General features: G+C 38.1%; 1 protein-coding gene across 2 annotated transcripts in view; it reads right to left on the reverse strand.

Annotated features, from left to right (window-relative positions):
* nbas (NBAS subunit of NRZ tethering complex) overlaps positions 1–17,354 on the reverse strand; it is a 293,872-nt gene that overhangs the window by 252,057 nt on the left and 24,461 nt on the right. For both annotated transcript variants that reach the window (XM_067984290.1, XM_067984291.1), the window contains exons 10-15: positions 16,116–16,254; positions 15,140–15,202; positions 8,941–9,069; positions 4,871–4,934; positions 4,125–4,318; positions 1,667–1,924 (exon numbers count right to left, since the gene is read on the reverse strand). In XM_067984290.1, the coding sequence (XP_067840391.1) occupies positions 1,667–1,924; positions 4,125–4,318; positions 4,871–4,934; positions 8,941–9,069; positions 15,140–15,202; positions 16,116–16,254 (847 nt within the window). The remainder of the gene's footprint in view (positions 1–1,666; positions 1,925–4,124; positions 4,319–4,870; positions 4,935–8,940; positions 9,070–15,139; positions 15,203–16,115; positions 16,255–17,354) is intronic.

Below are 17,354 nucleotides of genomic sequence, written 5' to 3' on the forward strand. Positions count from 1 at the left end.
TGCGGGTTTTGCCATGCGCATTATCTGAATGGTGATAGATTGGGAAAAGGGGAGGTGCAACGAGACCTGGGTGTCCTTGTACACCAGTCGCTGAAAGCGAGCATTCAGGTGCAGCAAGCAGTTAGGAAGGCGAATGGTATGTTGGCCTTCATTGCAAGAAGATTTGAGTACAGGAAAAGGGATGTCTTACTACAGTTATACAGGGCCTTGGTGAGACCACATCTGGAGTATTGTGTGCAGTTTTGGTCTCCTTATCTGAGGAAGGATGTCCTTGCCATGGAGGGAGTGCAACGAAGGTTTACCAGGCTGATTCCTGGGATGGCAGGACTGACGTATGAGGAGAGATTGGGTCGACTAGGCCTATATTCACTAGAGTTTAGAAGAATGAGAGGTGATCTCATCAAAACATATGAAATTCTAACAGGACTAGACAGACTAGATGCAGGGAGGATTTTCCCGATGACTGGGGAGTCCAGAACCACGGGTCACAGTCTCAGGATATGGGGTATGCCATTTAGAACCGAGATGAGGAGAAATTTCTTCACTCAGAGGGTGGTGAACCTGTGGAATTCTCTACCACAGAAGGCAGTGGAGGCCAAGTCATTAAATATATTCAAGAAGGAGATAGATATATTTCTTAATGCTAAAGGGATCAAGGGATATGGGGAAAAAGTGGGAACAGGGTACTAAGTTAGACGATCAGCCATGATCATTTTGAATGACGGAGCAGGCCCGAAGGGCCGAATGGCCTACTCTTGCTCCTATTTTCTATGTTTCTATGTAATTCATAGTATAAGGTAAGGTCTGACAGGGAGCTTAATCTACTCTTGTCCAAGGTCAAGGGAATTACTTGAGGGCAGTGATCTATTCAGTATGCCAATTACAGTGAAGAGTGTTTTTTTCAACCCCTAGGCTCGCTACAATTACTAAGATATTGTTGGACATGTAACGGCACAATCCGGTTCATGGGAGTGAGGGTTTTCTTATGGGAGCGTCTTCAGTGCTAAGCATGTGAATCGAGATTCAAAAATTTAATAATCTTCTCTTTTTCCAACTGCTGTGTGTTTCCAGATTTTCAGCATTTGCAGTTTTTCTTTTCATCACTATACGGTACAGGTCAGGTGGTGTACAATATTTCTGCTATGACAATGTCACTTTAGGTACTACACCGGGTAAAGATCTAAAAAGGTACAGTTTTTTTCTGAAATTCAAAGAAAGGTGTAAGGAAGGTGCAATGATTGGGAGAAGCAAAGAGTTCATGTCATATTCTCCACAGCTGTGATCAATACTGTTCCATGACTGATTGGGTTTCAGTGTGTGAACTTGGAATGAGATAGCCATCTCCAGTTTTTCTTAATGTCTCAACTTGTAAAATTCTCCATTTGAGCAACAAAGTCAAACCAATTGTCAGATAACTCAGGGACTTAAATCTATAATCATTTTCTTCTAGGCTCATTATGGTCATAAAAATACCATTAAGTCCTTGTAATCTGTGATTTTCAGTTACCACATAAATTACCCAATTTTGCAGGTAGAGAAGTTGCAAAAATCAACTGTGATTAATGCAATGCAATAGCCAATAATGTTATAACAAATTAGTCACAAGTATCTCAAATTATTTTTCAACGTATTTCTTGCCCATTTTTTTCTTCAAATTTACACTGACCTTTCTTTGATAGAGCTCCTCTGGAGTTGTAGACCTCAGACTCACTAGCCTGTAGGTTTTCGTGATTGTTCGTGGTCGCTTTCGAGGGGGAGCAAATCGCTCCATTTCTGTCACGTAATACAGGCCCTGCTTCACATAACCAAAATATCGAGCTTTGGCAGACGATTCATCATCAGAGTCAGAGTCTTCCTCTCCTTCATCATCATCTAACAAATTATTTTCCAAACGATGCCTTTTGTGAGCTAGCTTTACTTCACACTAAGAAGTTCAAGAAAAAAATTATTACATGTACAACTACTTGCATTTATTTAACACCTTTTATGTAGTAAAACGTCCCAAGGCGCTTCAAAGAAGTGTTATCAGACAAAAGTTGACAACGAGCCATGTAAGGAGATATTAGGATAGGTGACAAAAGCTTGGTCAAAGAGGTCGGTTTTAAGGAGCATCTTAAAAAGGGACAGGGAGCTACAGAGGTGGGGAGGTTTAGGGAGGAAATTCCAGAGCTTAGGGCCTAGATAGCTAAAGGCACGGCCGCCAACAGAGAGACGAGGAAATCGGGATGCACAAGAGGCCAGAATTAGAGCAACGTAGAGTTCTCGGAGAGTTGTCGGGTTGGAGAAGATTAGAGATAGGGAGGGGAGAGGTCATGGAGGGATTTGAACACAATGGTGAGAATTTTAAACTTGAGGTGTTACTGGACCGGGAGGTCAGCGAGCACAGGATTGATGGTTCAATCAGGACTTGATGCGAATCAGGATAAGGGAGGCAGAGCTTTGGATGAGCTGAAGTTTACGGAGGGTGGAAGATGGGAGGCTGGCCAGGGGACCATTGGAATAATCAAGTCTAGAGGTAACAAAAGCATGGATGAGGGTTTCAGCAGCAGATAGGTTGAAGCTCAAATGATTATCTTTAATGAAGCCAATTAACTCTACTGGAATTATTTATAGATCATTTGGGTTTAGGTTTGGAAGGAGTTTGTGGTATGGCAATGAAATTGAACTGTACTTTTTGATAAAAAGTTTTGCTAACCTATCTCAGAGAATAACAAAATAGCTGACATAGTATTAATTATATTGCACAGGGATAACCTTGATTTTATGGCAAGCATTCCTCCTGCCAATTTAAACTTCCAGTTCCTTCTAGGGAAACTTACTCAAAGATGCAGGGGAAAAAAATTGTTAACTTATGCAACACTCCCCAGCAGCAAAGGGAAGGGAAATCCAGAAAGAGGAGATTTCATACATGCAGAAAGGGGACTTCAGATGATGGGACAGCTTCAGAGACAAGGTTGCGAGACATCATAAATATTAAGTAGCTGAGTAGGGAGTAGGGATGATCGTGTTCCATTCAATACTTACAATTTTATGTAGCATTCAAAAGTGTCAGCAATTATTGAGTAGTTGGTAATTTTTCATATCTTGCAATAAATAAATTACTATCAAGAAGGTTGAATGCCATAAACAACAACTTGCATTTCTATAGCACCTTAATGCAGAATAACATCCTAAGGTGCTTCAGAGGGAAAAAGGAATAGAAACCAAGCCTATGTGGACCGAAGGATTGCTCAAACAGATGGATTTTAAGGTATTTTTTAAATGGGGGAAGAGAGAGGTAGAGGTGTTTAGGGAGGGAGTTCAAGGGAATAGGGCCGAGACATCACCAGTGATGGAACATCATTGCCATAAAGGCCAGACTCAGAGGACCGAAGGGCATATAAGGCTGGAAGACATCGTGAAGGTAAGGTAGCGCTAAGTTGTGAAGTAATTTGTAAATGAGGACAAGGATTATTTAATGCATCGGGGAACAGGACGTCAGTGTCGGTCAGCAAGGACGGGGACAAATGGGATTTTAATACCAACAAATGCAAAAGTGTTCTTTATAGGAATAAAGAATGATCAACACAAGCATACAATGAAGAGAAATGAATCAGCACAGTGAGATTTGAAGGAACATAGCAGTCACAGAATTGAGACATAGTAGAGAATTCAAAATACAATTAGGTGTTAGGCTAGGTGAGTTAGTGTACTGGATGGACAAGATCGATGGACCAAATGGCCTTTTCCCATCTTTGACATTCTTAGTCTTCTTGAGATGACTTCTCTGATCCTTTCCACCTCAGCGCAAATGGATATGGAGAAGTGAAAGAAGACAGTGTGTTCTGGATTGATGAGCATGTGCTATTGTTTTCCACTCAAGAATCACTAAATGTAATTATTTTTCTCTATTGTACTATGATTTTGACCCAACTAAGATGGGAAGAAACTATTAGATGTATTGAAAATATACAAAGCCATAAAGATGTAAAATAAAACGTGATGGAGGACCTGAAAGTTAAAAGGCCAAAACAGACACATTATTAATTTATGAATATGCAGGCTCCACTAAGAAAAAAGTTTAAAAGTTATAGGCAGTTAATTATTTTTCAACATTAATCTATAAGAAGTTTTACATTCGGTACCTCTAAACTCATAAAGCTTCCATCATGGGCAGCAGTGACTTGAGGTGAAGGTTCAAACCATTCACAAGACTGTCCAAGCAGGTTTTTCAACGTTCTCACAGATGATACAGTTAGAGCACCAGAACAGCGAGCCAGAATGACTGCATTGTCAGCCCACCAGTTTACGTCACAGAGAGGATAAAATGATGATCTGTCTAAAAGACAAGAGATTATATAAAAACTGATGTTCTTCCAAGATCATTAAACAAATCAAGAATGTGAGCAAGTCATACAAGATTAAACATATTGTTAAATACCTATACACGCAAAGGAAATGTAATATTTAAAAACACTTAGCAGGTCAAGCCACATCTGTGGAGAGATGCTCCCTGACCTGCTGAGTGTTTCCAGCATTTTCTGCTTTTATTTCAGATTTCCAGCATCTGCAGTATTTTGCTTTTTGTTTTACTAATATTTGGATCCTACTGCACTTCTAAAAAAAAAAGGATTATTGGAGTCTCCATCATCATGCTCTCCAATCTCCTTCAAATTACACACATTGCTTAAATGAACAGAAATTGCACATGGAATTTTTTTTTGGATAGGTAGTACACTCATAAAATAGAATTTAAAACAGCAAGACAAGAAAGGGAAAAAAATGAACTATCCATTCAAAAGCAATCTACCGGAATGCGATTCTTAAAAACAAGAGTAAATCCCCTCCAAAATTGGAGAGAAACTACCCCATTATTCAGGTTATTTCATACCCTTTATCTTCTTCCTTTTCTCCACTGATTTCGCCCACTCAGGGTTAATGGCATCAAATCCATCCTGAAAAAAAGCATTTGTATTTGAAAGTTCCGAACATATATGTTCTCCAAGAAAAGTATCAACAAGTTTTGTAGCAGTGAATAAATCATAAGTCTTGGTGTCCTTTTACTATTTAGAGAAATAATTAATTTTTTGGTTAGTAATAAATCCATAGAACTTGATTGATAGTTACTAAACTATTTAATAGCTACAGTGTTTAAACAGAGAATAACATTGTTGCTTGGGATAAAATGAAGTGGTCAGATTTAATTGTGTTAACTAATGCAGAAATAAATGGTGGTGGTAAGGAAACCCAGTTTGCAGTGAAGGTTTAACTGACATGCAAGTGTAAGAAAAGCACTATGGAGGTTTCTCGATAATATTGTAAACCCTGTTAGGGAAAAGCATTATGTCAGCTTTGCTGTAAACAAAGGCTTTCTGTCTTTCCAACAAGCTTTTTATGACCTTGTGAAAGAGAAGGCCTCCTTTAGCAATTAAGCATTTGGCACTGTCTGTGTTTTATCAGTTAGAAGGGGAGTCATCCCTAGCTTTGTTATGATCTCCTTGAAGATGGAATTAGTGCCATCCTGGAGGCCACTAATCATTAGGGAGTTGCTAGTACCAAAATGTTGTGTTCATAAGGGAGTAAGACTGATAGCAGCCTCATGGGACAGAGAGGATGATTGATAGGAGACCCATACAGAGCTAATTGTCTCAAATCTGTAGAAAGTTGGCTGCTTTTCCACACATTTCTCAATGTATTCTCAGGGCAGGACTGGCCTGCCCAAGTAATCAAGACCTTCGAAAGTGCACTTCGAAGCCTTGGAAAGTGATCAACTTTGTGTCATGTTGTATCAATGTGACCAGCATCTTTGATTGTATTCTCGTATTTGAACCTCTTTGTTACTTGTTATAACTTCTTAAATAAAGCCATTATACTTTGGAACCGATCACCTTGCGACCTTTTGGTTAAGGACTCGAACAGTAAAAGTATTTTACTTACAAGAAATCTGTGGGTCCTATATATTATATAAATACCAAAGCCTAAAAGCTACAAGAGCTGTTTAATGTTAAATAGCCTCCTGAACTCAAATATGTGCTATACAATATTCAAGAGTTTATAAATTTACATTAACAAATTAAATATTTTTAGAAGTAGTTCACTGAGATAACATGCTGACAGTATTTTTCTACTGAAGATTAATGGGAGGGATGGTTTGAATAAATTTGCATACTTGTTGCACAGACCTGTGAATTAAGTGTCATAAAACCAATATATCAATGAAATACAAATAAAAAGAAACTGTTGGAAATACACAGCATCTGTAAAAGAGAAAAGTTGGTTACGGTATCTGATTATGGACCCTTCATCTGAATGAAGAGTCCACAACTAAAACATTAACCTGACTTTTCTCTTCACAGCATCTTCTGTTTTTGCATATCACTGGAGTCTGTTATCTGACAATATGAACTCTCCCAATCAGCAAAGTTTTTCTTCTAGTGGTACATTTCCCCAATACCTGAAATATATATAGGTCTGAAAAACTGCAAAATACATTCTAAGGAAATACAAACCTTGACACCATGTCAAATTTCAGGTAATATAATGAGATCTAATTTGTTACAAGAGTAAGCATAAAACTATCATGTTCCAATTATTTTGTACACCAGCTATCTGTAGTACAGCTAAGCTATTGCATGCAGCAATGTCTCTTGAATCTCCATATTTTAAGAGGTCAATTTGGCAATCTAAATTTGGCAATTATTGCTATGACTGATGAACCAGGGAATTATTTTTTACTTCCCACCTCAACTATATAACCATTGTCCACCAACATAATCCACCAGACCTCTGTTAATACCACTCTGTAATTAGCTGATTGAATAACAAGCTGATCTTCATGGTATGAGTGAGGAAGGAAGTGCAAGGTGAGCAAACAGAGCAATAGTGAGGACGACCAGGAAGCAGAGACATTGGCTACTACATGCATGCCATTCGAAGTTAGGTGGAAGGGAAGACATGGCTGTCATCCAGGGAACAATAGTGTGGTCACTACATGCTATGGCCGCATGGAGAATTAAAAAAGGGAACAAAAATGTTTAAAATTACAAATCGATATTATTATCAGTATGCCACATCACCTGTAAACACTTCCTACGGACTTTTCAATGTTAATTGTGTCCACACTCCTGTTGCATTTGTAATTACATGGAAATATATAAAGGTTACAACACAGAAACAGGCCATTTGGCCCAACCAGTACTTGTCAGTGTTTACCTGTCATGTGAGCAAATAGTCCGAATCACATTTATCCATCCTATTGTTATTGGAAGGTTTTTTTCTGCCGGTCTCTTCCCTCTCTTACTCACCAGAGTTACTCATGGCATTATCAAAAGCCTTTTTAAGTTGCTGGCTCTGACTTCACTTTGCTCCTTCAGATAGTGTGTTAGGGAGAAGTGTTGAGCAGAGATAACATAGTTTCCCACGGGTAGGGAGAATCAACAGACGGGTTACCCAGGTTTGTTCTCATGCACCCCTTTTCTCCCTTTCCCATCATCTTCCCACCCAATCTAATCTTGAATGTTGACTTTGTTTCTGCCTCAACCACTAACGCTGGAGGTGAATTCCACAGTCTCACAACTCTGTGTAAAGAAGTTTCTCCTGCCCTCTATTTTAAATCTCTTACATTTAATATTGTATCTATGAACCCTCATTCCAGATCTCTCAACTACTGGAAACAGTCTGCTTCTATCTACCCTATCCCATCCTTGCAAAATTTAAACACTTCTTGCCAGTGACACCCACATCCAGAGAATGAATTTTAAAAAAGGAAACTTTTGCAGATTGGAATGTGCACATCAGACTCAGGTTGCAACTCAGAAGCAATTTAAAATCATTTTGCATCTGTAATGGAGTGTGATATGTGGAGTGCATGACATCTGGTCGCCGTGATTCATTTAATCTACTACAAGCATTTCTCCTACAGCATTGTTCACAGTAAGTCGAATGATAAACTGAATTATAAGAACAGGAGTGTTATACCAGGTAATGCATAATGCATTATTTTATTGCTAAGTTAAGTGGTATCCCTGTAAGGCCACAAAGTGTACATGTTGTTAAGTAAATATTGGGTGAGGTCAGAGTTTACTTGCTCTTCAGGCTGCAGTCAGAATGTTGGCTTTCTTTCTCTTTTTAAAAAAAAAGAGATTGTTAAGGTCAGTCAGGCATTCAGGCTCCTGTGTCAATTAAGATATTTTCACTTGCCTGTAGCCTTCATGCATTCTAAATGACTGCTTTAAAAAAAACGTGTGATGCAACATAAAAGTGTGAAGGAGAGAAAATGGCACTGGATGTGCATTTCTTTTTACATTTCTAGATGTCCTGTGCCATTACTCACAGTAAATCAGATCACATGCTGCTTTATAAGGACAGGATTGCCAGGTCATATAATACACAATGCATTATTCTCTTGCTAAGGTGAAACTGTGTCCATTTAAGATCACAAAATCGAATGTGTTAAGTAAACACTATGTTAATTCAATATTTAATTGCTATTAGAGGCTGCTGATCAGATGATTGACTATGTTCTTTCAAAATGTGATCAGTAAAGTCAATTATGAGGTTAGATATTCTGGCACAAGTATTTTCTGTTCCTGGAGAGATTCACTGTATATTACAAAAGACTGCCTTTATTTCTTCATATTTGTTCTTGGGTTTGATACTTGAAGTTTGATCAGGAAATATGTGCAAATGTACTGTTTTTAAACACATAGATAGACCATTTTACATAGTTGGCTCCAGCCTAACTGGTGTCCACAATGCCCCACTCTTACTTAACTGTCAATAATGAGAAATTCATGGAGCATCTCCAGTACCTGAAAGCACAGCTCGTTTTGAAACACAGCTTTGTATGTGAAATATAAAAGTGAATTTATTATTTTTGTCAGTCTTCTTTTGGCTGAAAGCAGCACATCATGGAACTACATTTGTTTTTTATACTGAAAAGAAAGAAAATGCAAGTTTTACCTGTACATCCTGTCTCCATTCCTTTTGTTGCCTCAAGGAAGGAATCTCCCATAAAGTCAATTGTCCAGAGAAATGGATGACTGCCAGAAGTGTTCCATCGGGAGACAAACTCATTTTAAAAACTCCATCCTGCAAAACAGGGCACGAGAGGCAAATCAATGTTGAAAAATACTGCCATACCATATCAGACAAGGAAAACACTTTCAATAATGCTCATCTGATTACATTTGCGGTAGTATATCCTTAATACAATTATAACTTTTTAAAAATTATTAAGCTTCTTTTTCCAAGTCAGAAGTGCAAACTAGAGCTCAATTCTAACACAACACAACAGGCAATCCACAAGTTAATTAGAATATAATACAGTCAAGACTGTCTATTGTGGTCAATCGAAGGACCTGCCCAATTGCCCATAATGTACAGGTCACAATATACAGGAAGAGTGTTTGAAAAGGCAATGTTTTATTAAAAACATCACGCTTCCTGTGATTCACTGTCAGCACACGCAGTCATCAATTGCTTACTCAATGCGATGGTTATCCACAAAGTAATTTTCTCAATCCTCCAATGGAAAGTCATCTGCATTTGGCATATCCAAATTAAAACCTTCACGTGAATCTATTAACATGGACTCACTGATTGATAGTGCTTTGGCAGCTCTGGTCACCAATTCGAACAACTCGCAATTCTCATCAGCAACTTTGGAGCATGATAATCCTCAACATCAACTGTGAGTTCCACATCATAGAAGCACTGAATGATTGTCTCTGATTTGACACTTTTGATTTGCTTAATCCAGTGAATGGTACCCATTTACTGTCATGCACTTCAATACATCCAAAGCAAAGTCACATATGCCAATCTTGGAAAGCAATGATTACAACAGAAAGTTTCTGTTAACAACCTTTGTACATTTCATGATGCTGTGACTGGAATCTTGAAGTTGTCATCACTGGGCAGAATTTAAACATGATGTTCTAAAGTTTAAGTGTCTCTGTCAAGAAGGCATTCAACGTCATCAACAAAGAGCAACACTTCACATTTCTAACAATTTTTGATTTGCCTCTTTAAACAACTTTGTATTAAGTTCTCCATTCATCCATGTTTTCATAACTTGAAAAATAGGATCCCAGAAATTTTGTTGGATTCAGGTTTTTGCAGCTGCACAAATTCCTGTATTTCCAGTAATAAGGGTTGTTTACTCTCCCCTCACTGTTACATAGAAATTAAATAATTAAACTTGCAATATTTTTCTTCCTGCCTTTGCAATGTTCCAATTGAAAGCTAAGCTTATGTCTGCTTGAGTGCACGATAAAACATACTGGTTTCATCATTGTTACACATATCACACATATCATAAGCACCAAATGTCAACAGCAATTTCTCCTTCCATCCACTCACAAGGTCCTTCGTATGCATTCTTGCCACATCAGATTTTGTTAAAAGAATTCAAACACTTGTTGGAAGCTCTGAATTTGGTATTTCTTACATGCTGAGCAAATCAAAATTATGGGATGCATAGTCTAAAAATCCCAGGATTCTGGGAACGGATGCGACAGAAACAACAAAGTTAATTTAGGCACAAGGAACAATGCTTGGGACTTCCGCTTCTTTCTCATGTGGTGTGCACTGCCCTCTGGCTGTGGGGTTGGCCTTTTGCATGTGATTTTGCTTCCAGCAAGAGCAGGACAACAATTTGCCAAGTGCAGGTTATAAACAGACTAATTCTGTAGAAAATTGAAGTGGCAGAGCTGGAGTAGACTGATCCAGCTGGATGGAGATAGTAAAATATCTCAGGAATTTTAACAACCTCTGAAATTCCAACATGCGCAGTCTAAAAATTCTGTGATTTTGGGATTGCAAAACTGGTGCAAGAACAATGGAAGTTCACTCCATCATTGGGAACAGTGCTTGAAACTTTGTCTTTGTCTTGTGGCACCCTACTGCCTTCACTAGCTGCTGACCTATAGCACATCACATCACATTCTTGTGACTAATCAATGATGGTTTGCCAAAGTGCAGAATGCACAGACTCACTCTGTGAAACTGAAGAGGCAAACAGGTCCAGTTCCACAGAGGTAGTAAAAGCACAAGAAGTACAAGTGCAGATATTTTGAAGATAGGAGATGGCTGCATTGGCGCCTGCTCCATTTGACGAATACAGGGTTCTTTTTAAACCTTCTGCAAGTTGTGCGATCAAATTCCAGAATGAGAAGAGACCAGCAGGCCCACTCCATTTTGAACTTGTGTTTGATTATTTTATCATGATTTCCCTCCTGCACCACCTCACTTTAGGGAGCACTATTTTGCTTGCCTGACCTCCCCTGCAAAAAAAATGAAGCAGCATGGTAAAATCTCTCCATAACCCTAATTCCCATTTCTCAAAGAGAAAACTTGTCAGCAAGTATTGAAGACGACCAAAGGTTTGGACACGCACGTGAAGCACAACACTGACCGAATGAAAAGAGCAAGTCCACTATCCACTTGCTGCCACCACAGGAATGACACTGAAGGCTCACCTCCTGCTGCAACCACAAGAGTGAGGTGCATAACTGATTTCTTTGACACTAATGAAAATAGTATTCAAGCAACTTTTGAATGCATGATAACAAGATAGGGTTTGCAATTCACAGCATTCTGCTTCACACTTGACCTTTGAGAGGTACTGCAAACAAAAGAATTCATTTTTCCAAATTTAGTAAATGACATAAAGAAATAAGTAATGAATCATGGCCAGACAGCAAGACCTTTCGTCATGAATGATATGTGCGCTCACAGGGGGAAAAAAGTGCAAAGTTCAGCCTGACTTTAGGCAAACGGACTTCAACACAAAACGAAGTACATATGAACATAAATGTCAGGCGAGAAGCTTTGCAGCCTTGGGCTGATTCGAGTGCTCAGTTCTACGCTAGCTGAAAAATATACAGCTACTAGAAGCTGAAATCATATAGTTTCTCACCGTCAAATACCACTGATACTAAATGTTGGAAGACTTATAAAACAATAACTTTGTTATGAGTATTCAATCCAACTTGCTGGACATACTATGCAACAAGCTTGCCCCTGTGCCCCATTCTATTCCTAATCTGCCTGATGAGTCCAGCTTCAAAGATGAATTATAGCAAGCCAAATATGACAAACGTTGATAGCAAATGAGATGAGAATCAAGGTACCAACACTGAACAAAATAATGGGCTCAGAATCACTTATTCCAACTTCTGACATTACTGTATTGGTACAGGATACCTATCCTCCAAATAAAAAGGGGAGAAATGTAAATCTGTTTTGTAACCATTCTGTGAAAAATGACTCGTTTCAGAGATATGCCTGAAACGAACAAGAGCAGACAACTATAAAGTGGCAGCTTGGCTCCGTAGTAGCACTTTCACCTCACAGTCAGGTCGTGGGTTCAAGCCCCACTCCGAGACTTGAGCACATAATCTAGACTGACACTTCAAGTGCAGTACTGAAGTGGAGTCTTTCATCTTCGGATGTGCCGTTTATTGGGCAAGGCATAAAACACAGCCCCCATCTGCCTGTTTAGATAGACATAAAAGATCCTATCCTATTCAAAGAAGAGCAGGGCAGTTCTCCCTGTGTCCTGGTCAGCATTTATCTCACTTCGTCACCCCCCTCTCCCACCCCCACAACTTTAGTGGGGCCTAGGCATAGAATTCCTTATCCTTAACCCACACCCTGGAATTTGAAAACAGTATCATCTTCAGTAAGAAAAAATAGCTTTTAAAAGATAAGTAGTTCATTGAACAATTATGGGTATAATGTGTAGGTTTTAATTTTATATGAATTGATTAGTACATAAAAGATATCAATGTATAAATCAAACCAAAAATAAAAACAGAAAATGCTGGAAACACTCAGCAATTCAGGCAGCATCTGTGGAAAGATGAAGATAGGGTTAACGTTTCAGAACCAGGAGATGTTATAGATGAACAGCTTATAAGGAGGAACAGAGCCAGGGAAATGAGGGTGGGGACAAAAAAAAAAGAATGGTCTGTGATTAGGTGGAGGACGGGAGATGATTAAATAACAGAAATAAGAATTGGTGTAACAAAGGGAGACAATAATGAGAGAAATAAAAGATGTCTCCGAGACCCAGAGGAAGTGTAAATGGTCACAGCAGAATAGCTGAGGGGAGGGAAGCACGGAAAATCTGGCAACGTGGATAGGAGGTACCAATGGTCCGGAAGTATGGTGAAAGAAAAAGGCAGATGACACCAGGTGTTATAAATCTAATACCTATATTTTACAAAATTAAGTATTTCAAAGCTTACACACAACATTGTTTCTAAAATCAGTGCTTCCCAACAGACCTGATGGAATTCAGATTTCTGACTGGAATGGTTGACTCAGTCAATGGGTGGAAAATCTAGCCCATAATTTAACTACCAGTCTGATTCCAAATATCTAGATTTCGACATTTACATTATCTTCCATTCATATCTTCCAAGTTTTGCTTCAGCAATTATTCTGTCTATACTTTTTCTGTTGAAGGATAGCGTTCAGATACACTTTGTGACAGCTGTCCATGCCCACCGTTCCTGAATGATTTAGAATTTTCTCAAATCCTCATAGGTCTCCAAAGTAAGACAAATAGTCTTCAATCTTCCTATCAGCCTCTTCGTCCCAGTAGTTTAGGGAATTTCCATTTGCATTTTTAGTTTCTGATATTTCTCATGCATTAATTACATTTCCTGGGATTCTCATACCTGATGTCTTTTTTCCACTTACAGTGTTAGGCTAAAGTACAGCTTTCAGGTCAGTACGGTAGACCTATGGTAAATTACAATCCTTACCCAGAATTTACAAAACTGAATCCCAAAATTACAATAGGCATCTGTAGTTGCAAGCCCTACTCCTCACCAATTTAATGACTGGCACTTGTCAATATGTATGTAGGGTATGATTCCTGCCCTACTAATGACCATATGAGTATGAAATTCCTACTAGTAGAGGTATGCCACTATTCAGCTACAAAACTATGATTTACAAAAATGTTAATGAGATCCATCGGTATCTGCAATAACCCTCATTCTGATGTAGTACAATATTTATTTTTTAAGAAACAGATGGCTTTCTTATTTGCTTACTGTTATGAGCAATTCCTTCCTCTGAACTTTAATTTTAATTTTTAAAATCACTGCACTCCCAGAATGCTATTGCAACAATTTGTATAGAATTAGTAATTGCTTTTGAAATCGACAATCAGCACTGTATACATACATCTGTATACGCTTTGATTTGATGCAATTATTCCTACATTATTATATGTTTTGCAAATCTGCTGATCCCAGCTGAAAGTTTCAACCACATACCATATCAGCCGCTGCATCCACATTAAAAACACAGACTACAGTTTTACAAATCAAGACCATTGTGCAATATAAATAATTATGCACATTACACGACTTATTATAAACTACACAGGACAAAATGTTACATACCAACATATAGTTTTGTTGTATTTATGGTTTAGTATGCAAACGCGAGGGAAAAGAGAAAATGAGTGACTGAAAGGGTGAAAGAGGCAAAAGATGGGGCTGGGTGAGAAGACGGGGCCGGGCAAGAGAAAAGACAGAAGGGAAAGGGGAGATTGGTGGAGAACATAAGAACATAACAAATAGGAGCAGGAGTAGGCCATATGGCTCCTCGAGCCGCTCCGCCATTCAATCAGATCACGGCTGAACTTCAACCTCAACTCCACTTACCTGCCCGATCCCCATGTCCCTTGATTCCTTTAGTGTCCAAAAAACGAAGGGAGGAGAGAGCAAAAGAAGGATGAAGGGGAAAGAGTGAGAGTGCGCACACACACAAGATGGGTGAAGGAGAGAACAAAAGTGAGAGAGAGAGAAAAAAAAGGGGGGTGCAGGAGGGGGAGAAAGGTAAAGAGGAGGGAGAAAGCAAGAGAAAGAGTGGAGGAGAGAGAGCAGTGAAGTGAGGAGAGAGATAGAGAGAGTGAAAGGGAGAATATAGAGCAAGGAGAAGTAATTACATTTTTATTTTAAATTGTTATTTTTATAGTATAGGGTTAATCTTACAGTTAAAAAGTAAAATAGTATTAACTGCAATATTAGGGTTTGTTTTCCCACTGTGAGCTGAAATCTTAAAAAGGGCAGTCAAGGAGACTGGAATTTCCCTGACTCAGCAGTTTAAATGATCACTTTTGATCACACAATGGTACCTGCTCTGGTTCCCGTCTCCAAAAGGCTCGAAAATTGAGCATCCTTAATAAACTTCTTTGTGACTGAAAACAAAGCACAAGATACAGGTCATTAGTTGAAAGTTAATTAAACATGATTTTATGATTTAGCAATTTTGAAAAAAGTTTCTTTTTGCAACAAAGAACTGTTTTATACATAATGTTTTAGAAAAATAACAATCATAGATCATTTTTTTTTTTAAAGACACACATACACAGTATAGAGTAGTCCATTCCAGCATTACTGATATTACATAACTGTCATTATTTTTCTAGTGTGTTTGGCTACATAACAATATTAACTACACTTCAAAAGTAATTCATTGTACATGAAGCAATTTGGGATGTTTGAGATATGATCAGGGCTTTATAAATTCAAATTTTCTGAAGAAAATGTGTAAGGAATCAACTACTCGTAAACAGGCACTGATGATTTTTCACAGTTTTGAACGTAACATATGCTCAAAGGGACAAATCGTTTCCCTCCCTATCCACTCAATGCCTGTATAATTCTCCCCTTACCCCTTGGTCCCAAAACTGAGAACTCCTTTCTGAGTCTTTATCCCTCCCATTCTCAATCAAGCCATTTCCTCTTTTCTACTCCTCCATGGGGGTTGTCATCTCTCATGTGTTTCTGTGTTGCTCCACACTTCCAATGTCAGCAAGAGGGAGCAAGGAACTTCTCTTCGCAGTTAGATTTACTCTACTTCCACAGTGCAGTTAAGTTCTTTGAAATGAACGAATTTGCAAAAGAATCAACAACTCCTCTAACTGCAGCATTTTATTTAACCTATGAAATTAACTGGAAATTAAAATTAATGCCATGTTCATTTAAATACCGGTAAAAAAATTCACCCCAAGATATTTCATACATGATTATTACTGCAATAAATAAACATGCTGCTTATGTGAAAAAACAAGTCATCAGGTCAGAAAAAATATTTTTTTTTTTACTTACAGCACCAACATCCTCTTCATAGTTGGTGACCTGCTTGTAGTAAGGTGCACCAGACAGAACCCGCCAGGCAGTTATTCCATAACTGGTAGCTTTAGAGACTTCTTCTTCACTGGTTTCACAGCCCCCTACCAGCAGTAACCTGCATCATTACAAATTCTACTCTTAATACAGCATTAGAGAAGTTACTTCATAGATTGAGGAAAAAAAAGGAGTACTTTAAAAAAAACGGAAACTACCTTTTCCCTCACTCAATCATACATTCTTAATTGGTTTTTACAGCTCCATTCCAAACAAAATTGAATTTTTATTCAATGCATAATTCAATAGTAACTGATTTTGAGGTCTTTAAACCTGTATTCTCTGCCAAATCGAAGTTTAATGAACTGTAACATAATGTAATCCTGAATAAAGTGTCAATTTATTCAGTTACATTGTACAGATATACTTTCAGATATTAAAATCTCCAAGGAATATTATATTGACATTTTTTTGATCATTAAAAATTGTTCTGAACATTTTGATCAGTTTAGCAGATCTTGGATGTTAAGGAGGGACTCCTGCCTTCACAACTACTTTAATTTCCTTTGTAACAATTTGATTTAACATTCACCACTCTTCCCCCCCACCCCCCCCCCCACTCCAACTTTGAACTTGTTGGTTAAATAATTGAGTGCAAGTTACAACAGGAGATGCATTAATATACAGAGATTAATATACAGCCATGAGCTTGCTTAGCTGATGTTATATTGGAATGTGTCACCAAAAACCATACCGCACCACAAAACAATGTAAATTTATGACAGAATGGTTTGTTTGCCTATGTACTTTAAGAGGAGAGTACACACAAGGGGATTCATCATACATTGCACCTTCATGATTTATTTTATTTGCTAACAAGCTTTTGGAGCATTTTTAAAAACACAAATTAAAAATAGCTCATAGCAAAATACTACGAATGATTGAGGTAAATATTTATCCAAAAATCTGGAAAACAATAATCCTAGGTGATGAAACATCTGGAGTACTATTTGCAATGCGCAATATCGTTTACAGAATGGATTTTTCTGGTATAACTGGAAGGTATAAAAAAAAAAGCTTACACGTAAGAGAATAAAATATTGTATTTAGCCTTCCTAGCTATTCCTCAACAAACATTTGAATAACTTTACAAGGAAGGTAAATTCAGTAACACATACTTTTACGCTTGCATCAGTTACTCAGGGCTCATTTTAGTTGCTA

This window comes from Heptranchias perlo, chromosome 5 (genome assembly GCF_035084215.1).
Source record: "Heptranchias perlo isolate sHepPer1 chromosome 5, sHepPer1.hap1, whole genome shotgun sequence".
Taxonomy (NCBI): Eukaryota; Metazoa; Chordata; class Chondrichthyes; order Hexanchiformes; family Hexanchidae; genus Heptranchias; species Heptranchias perlo.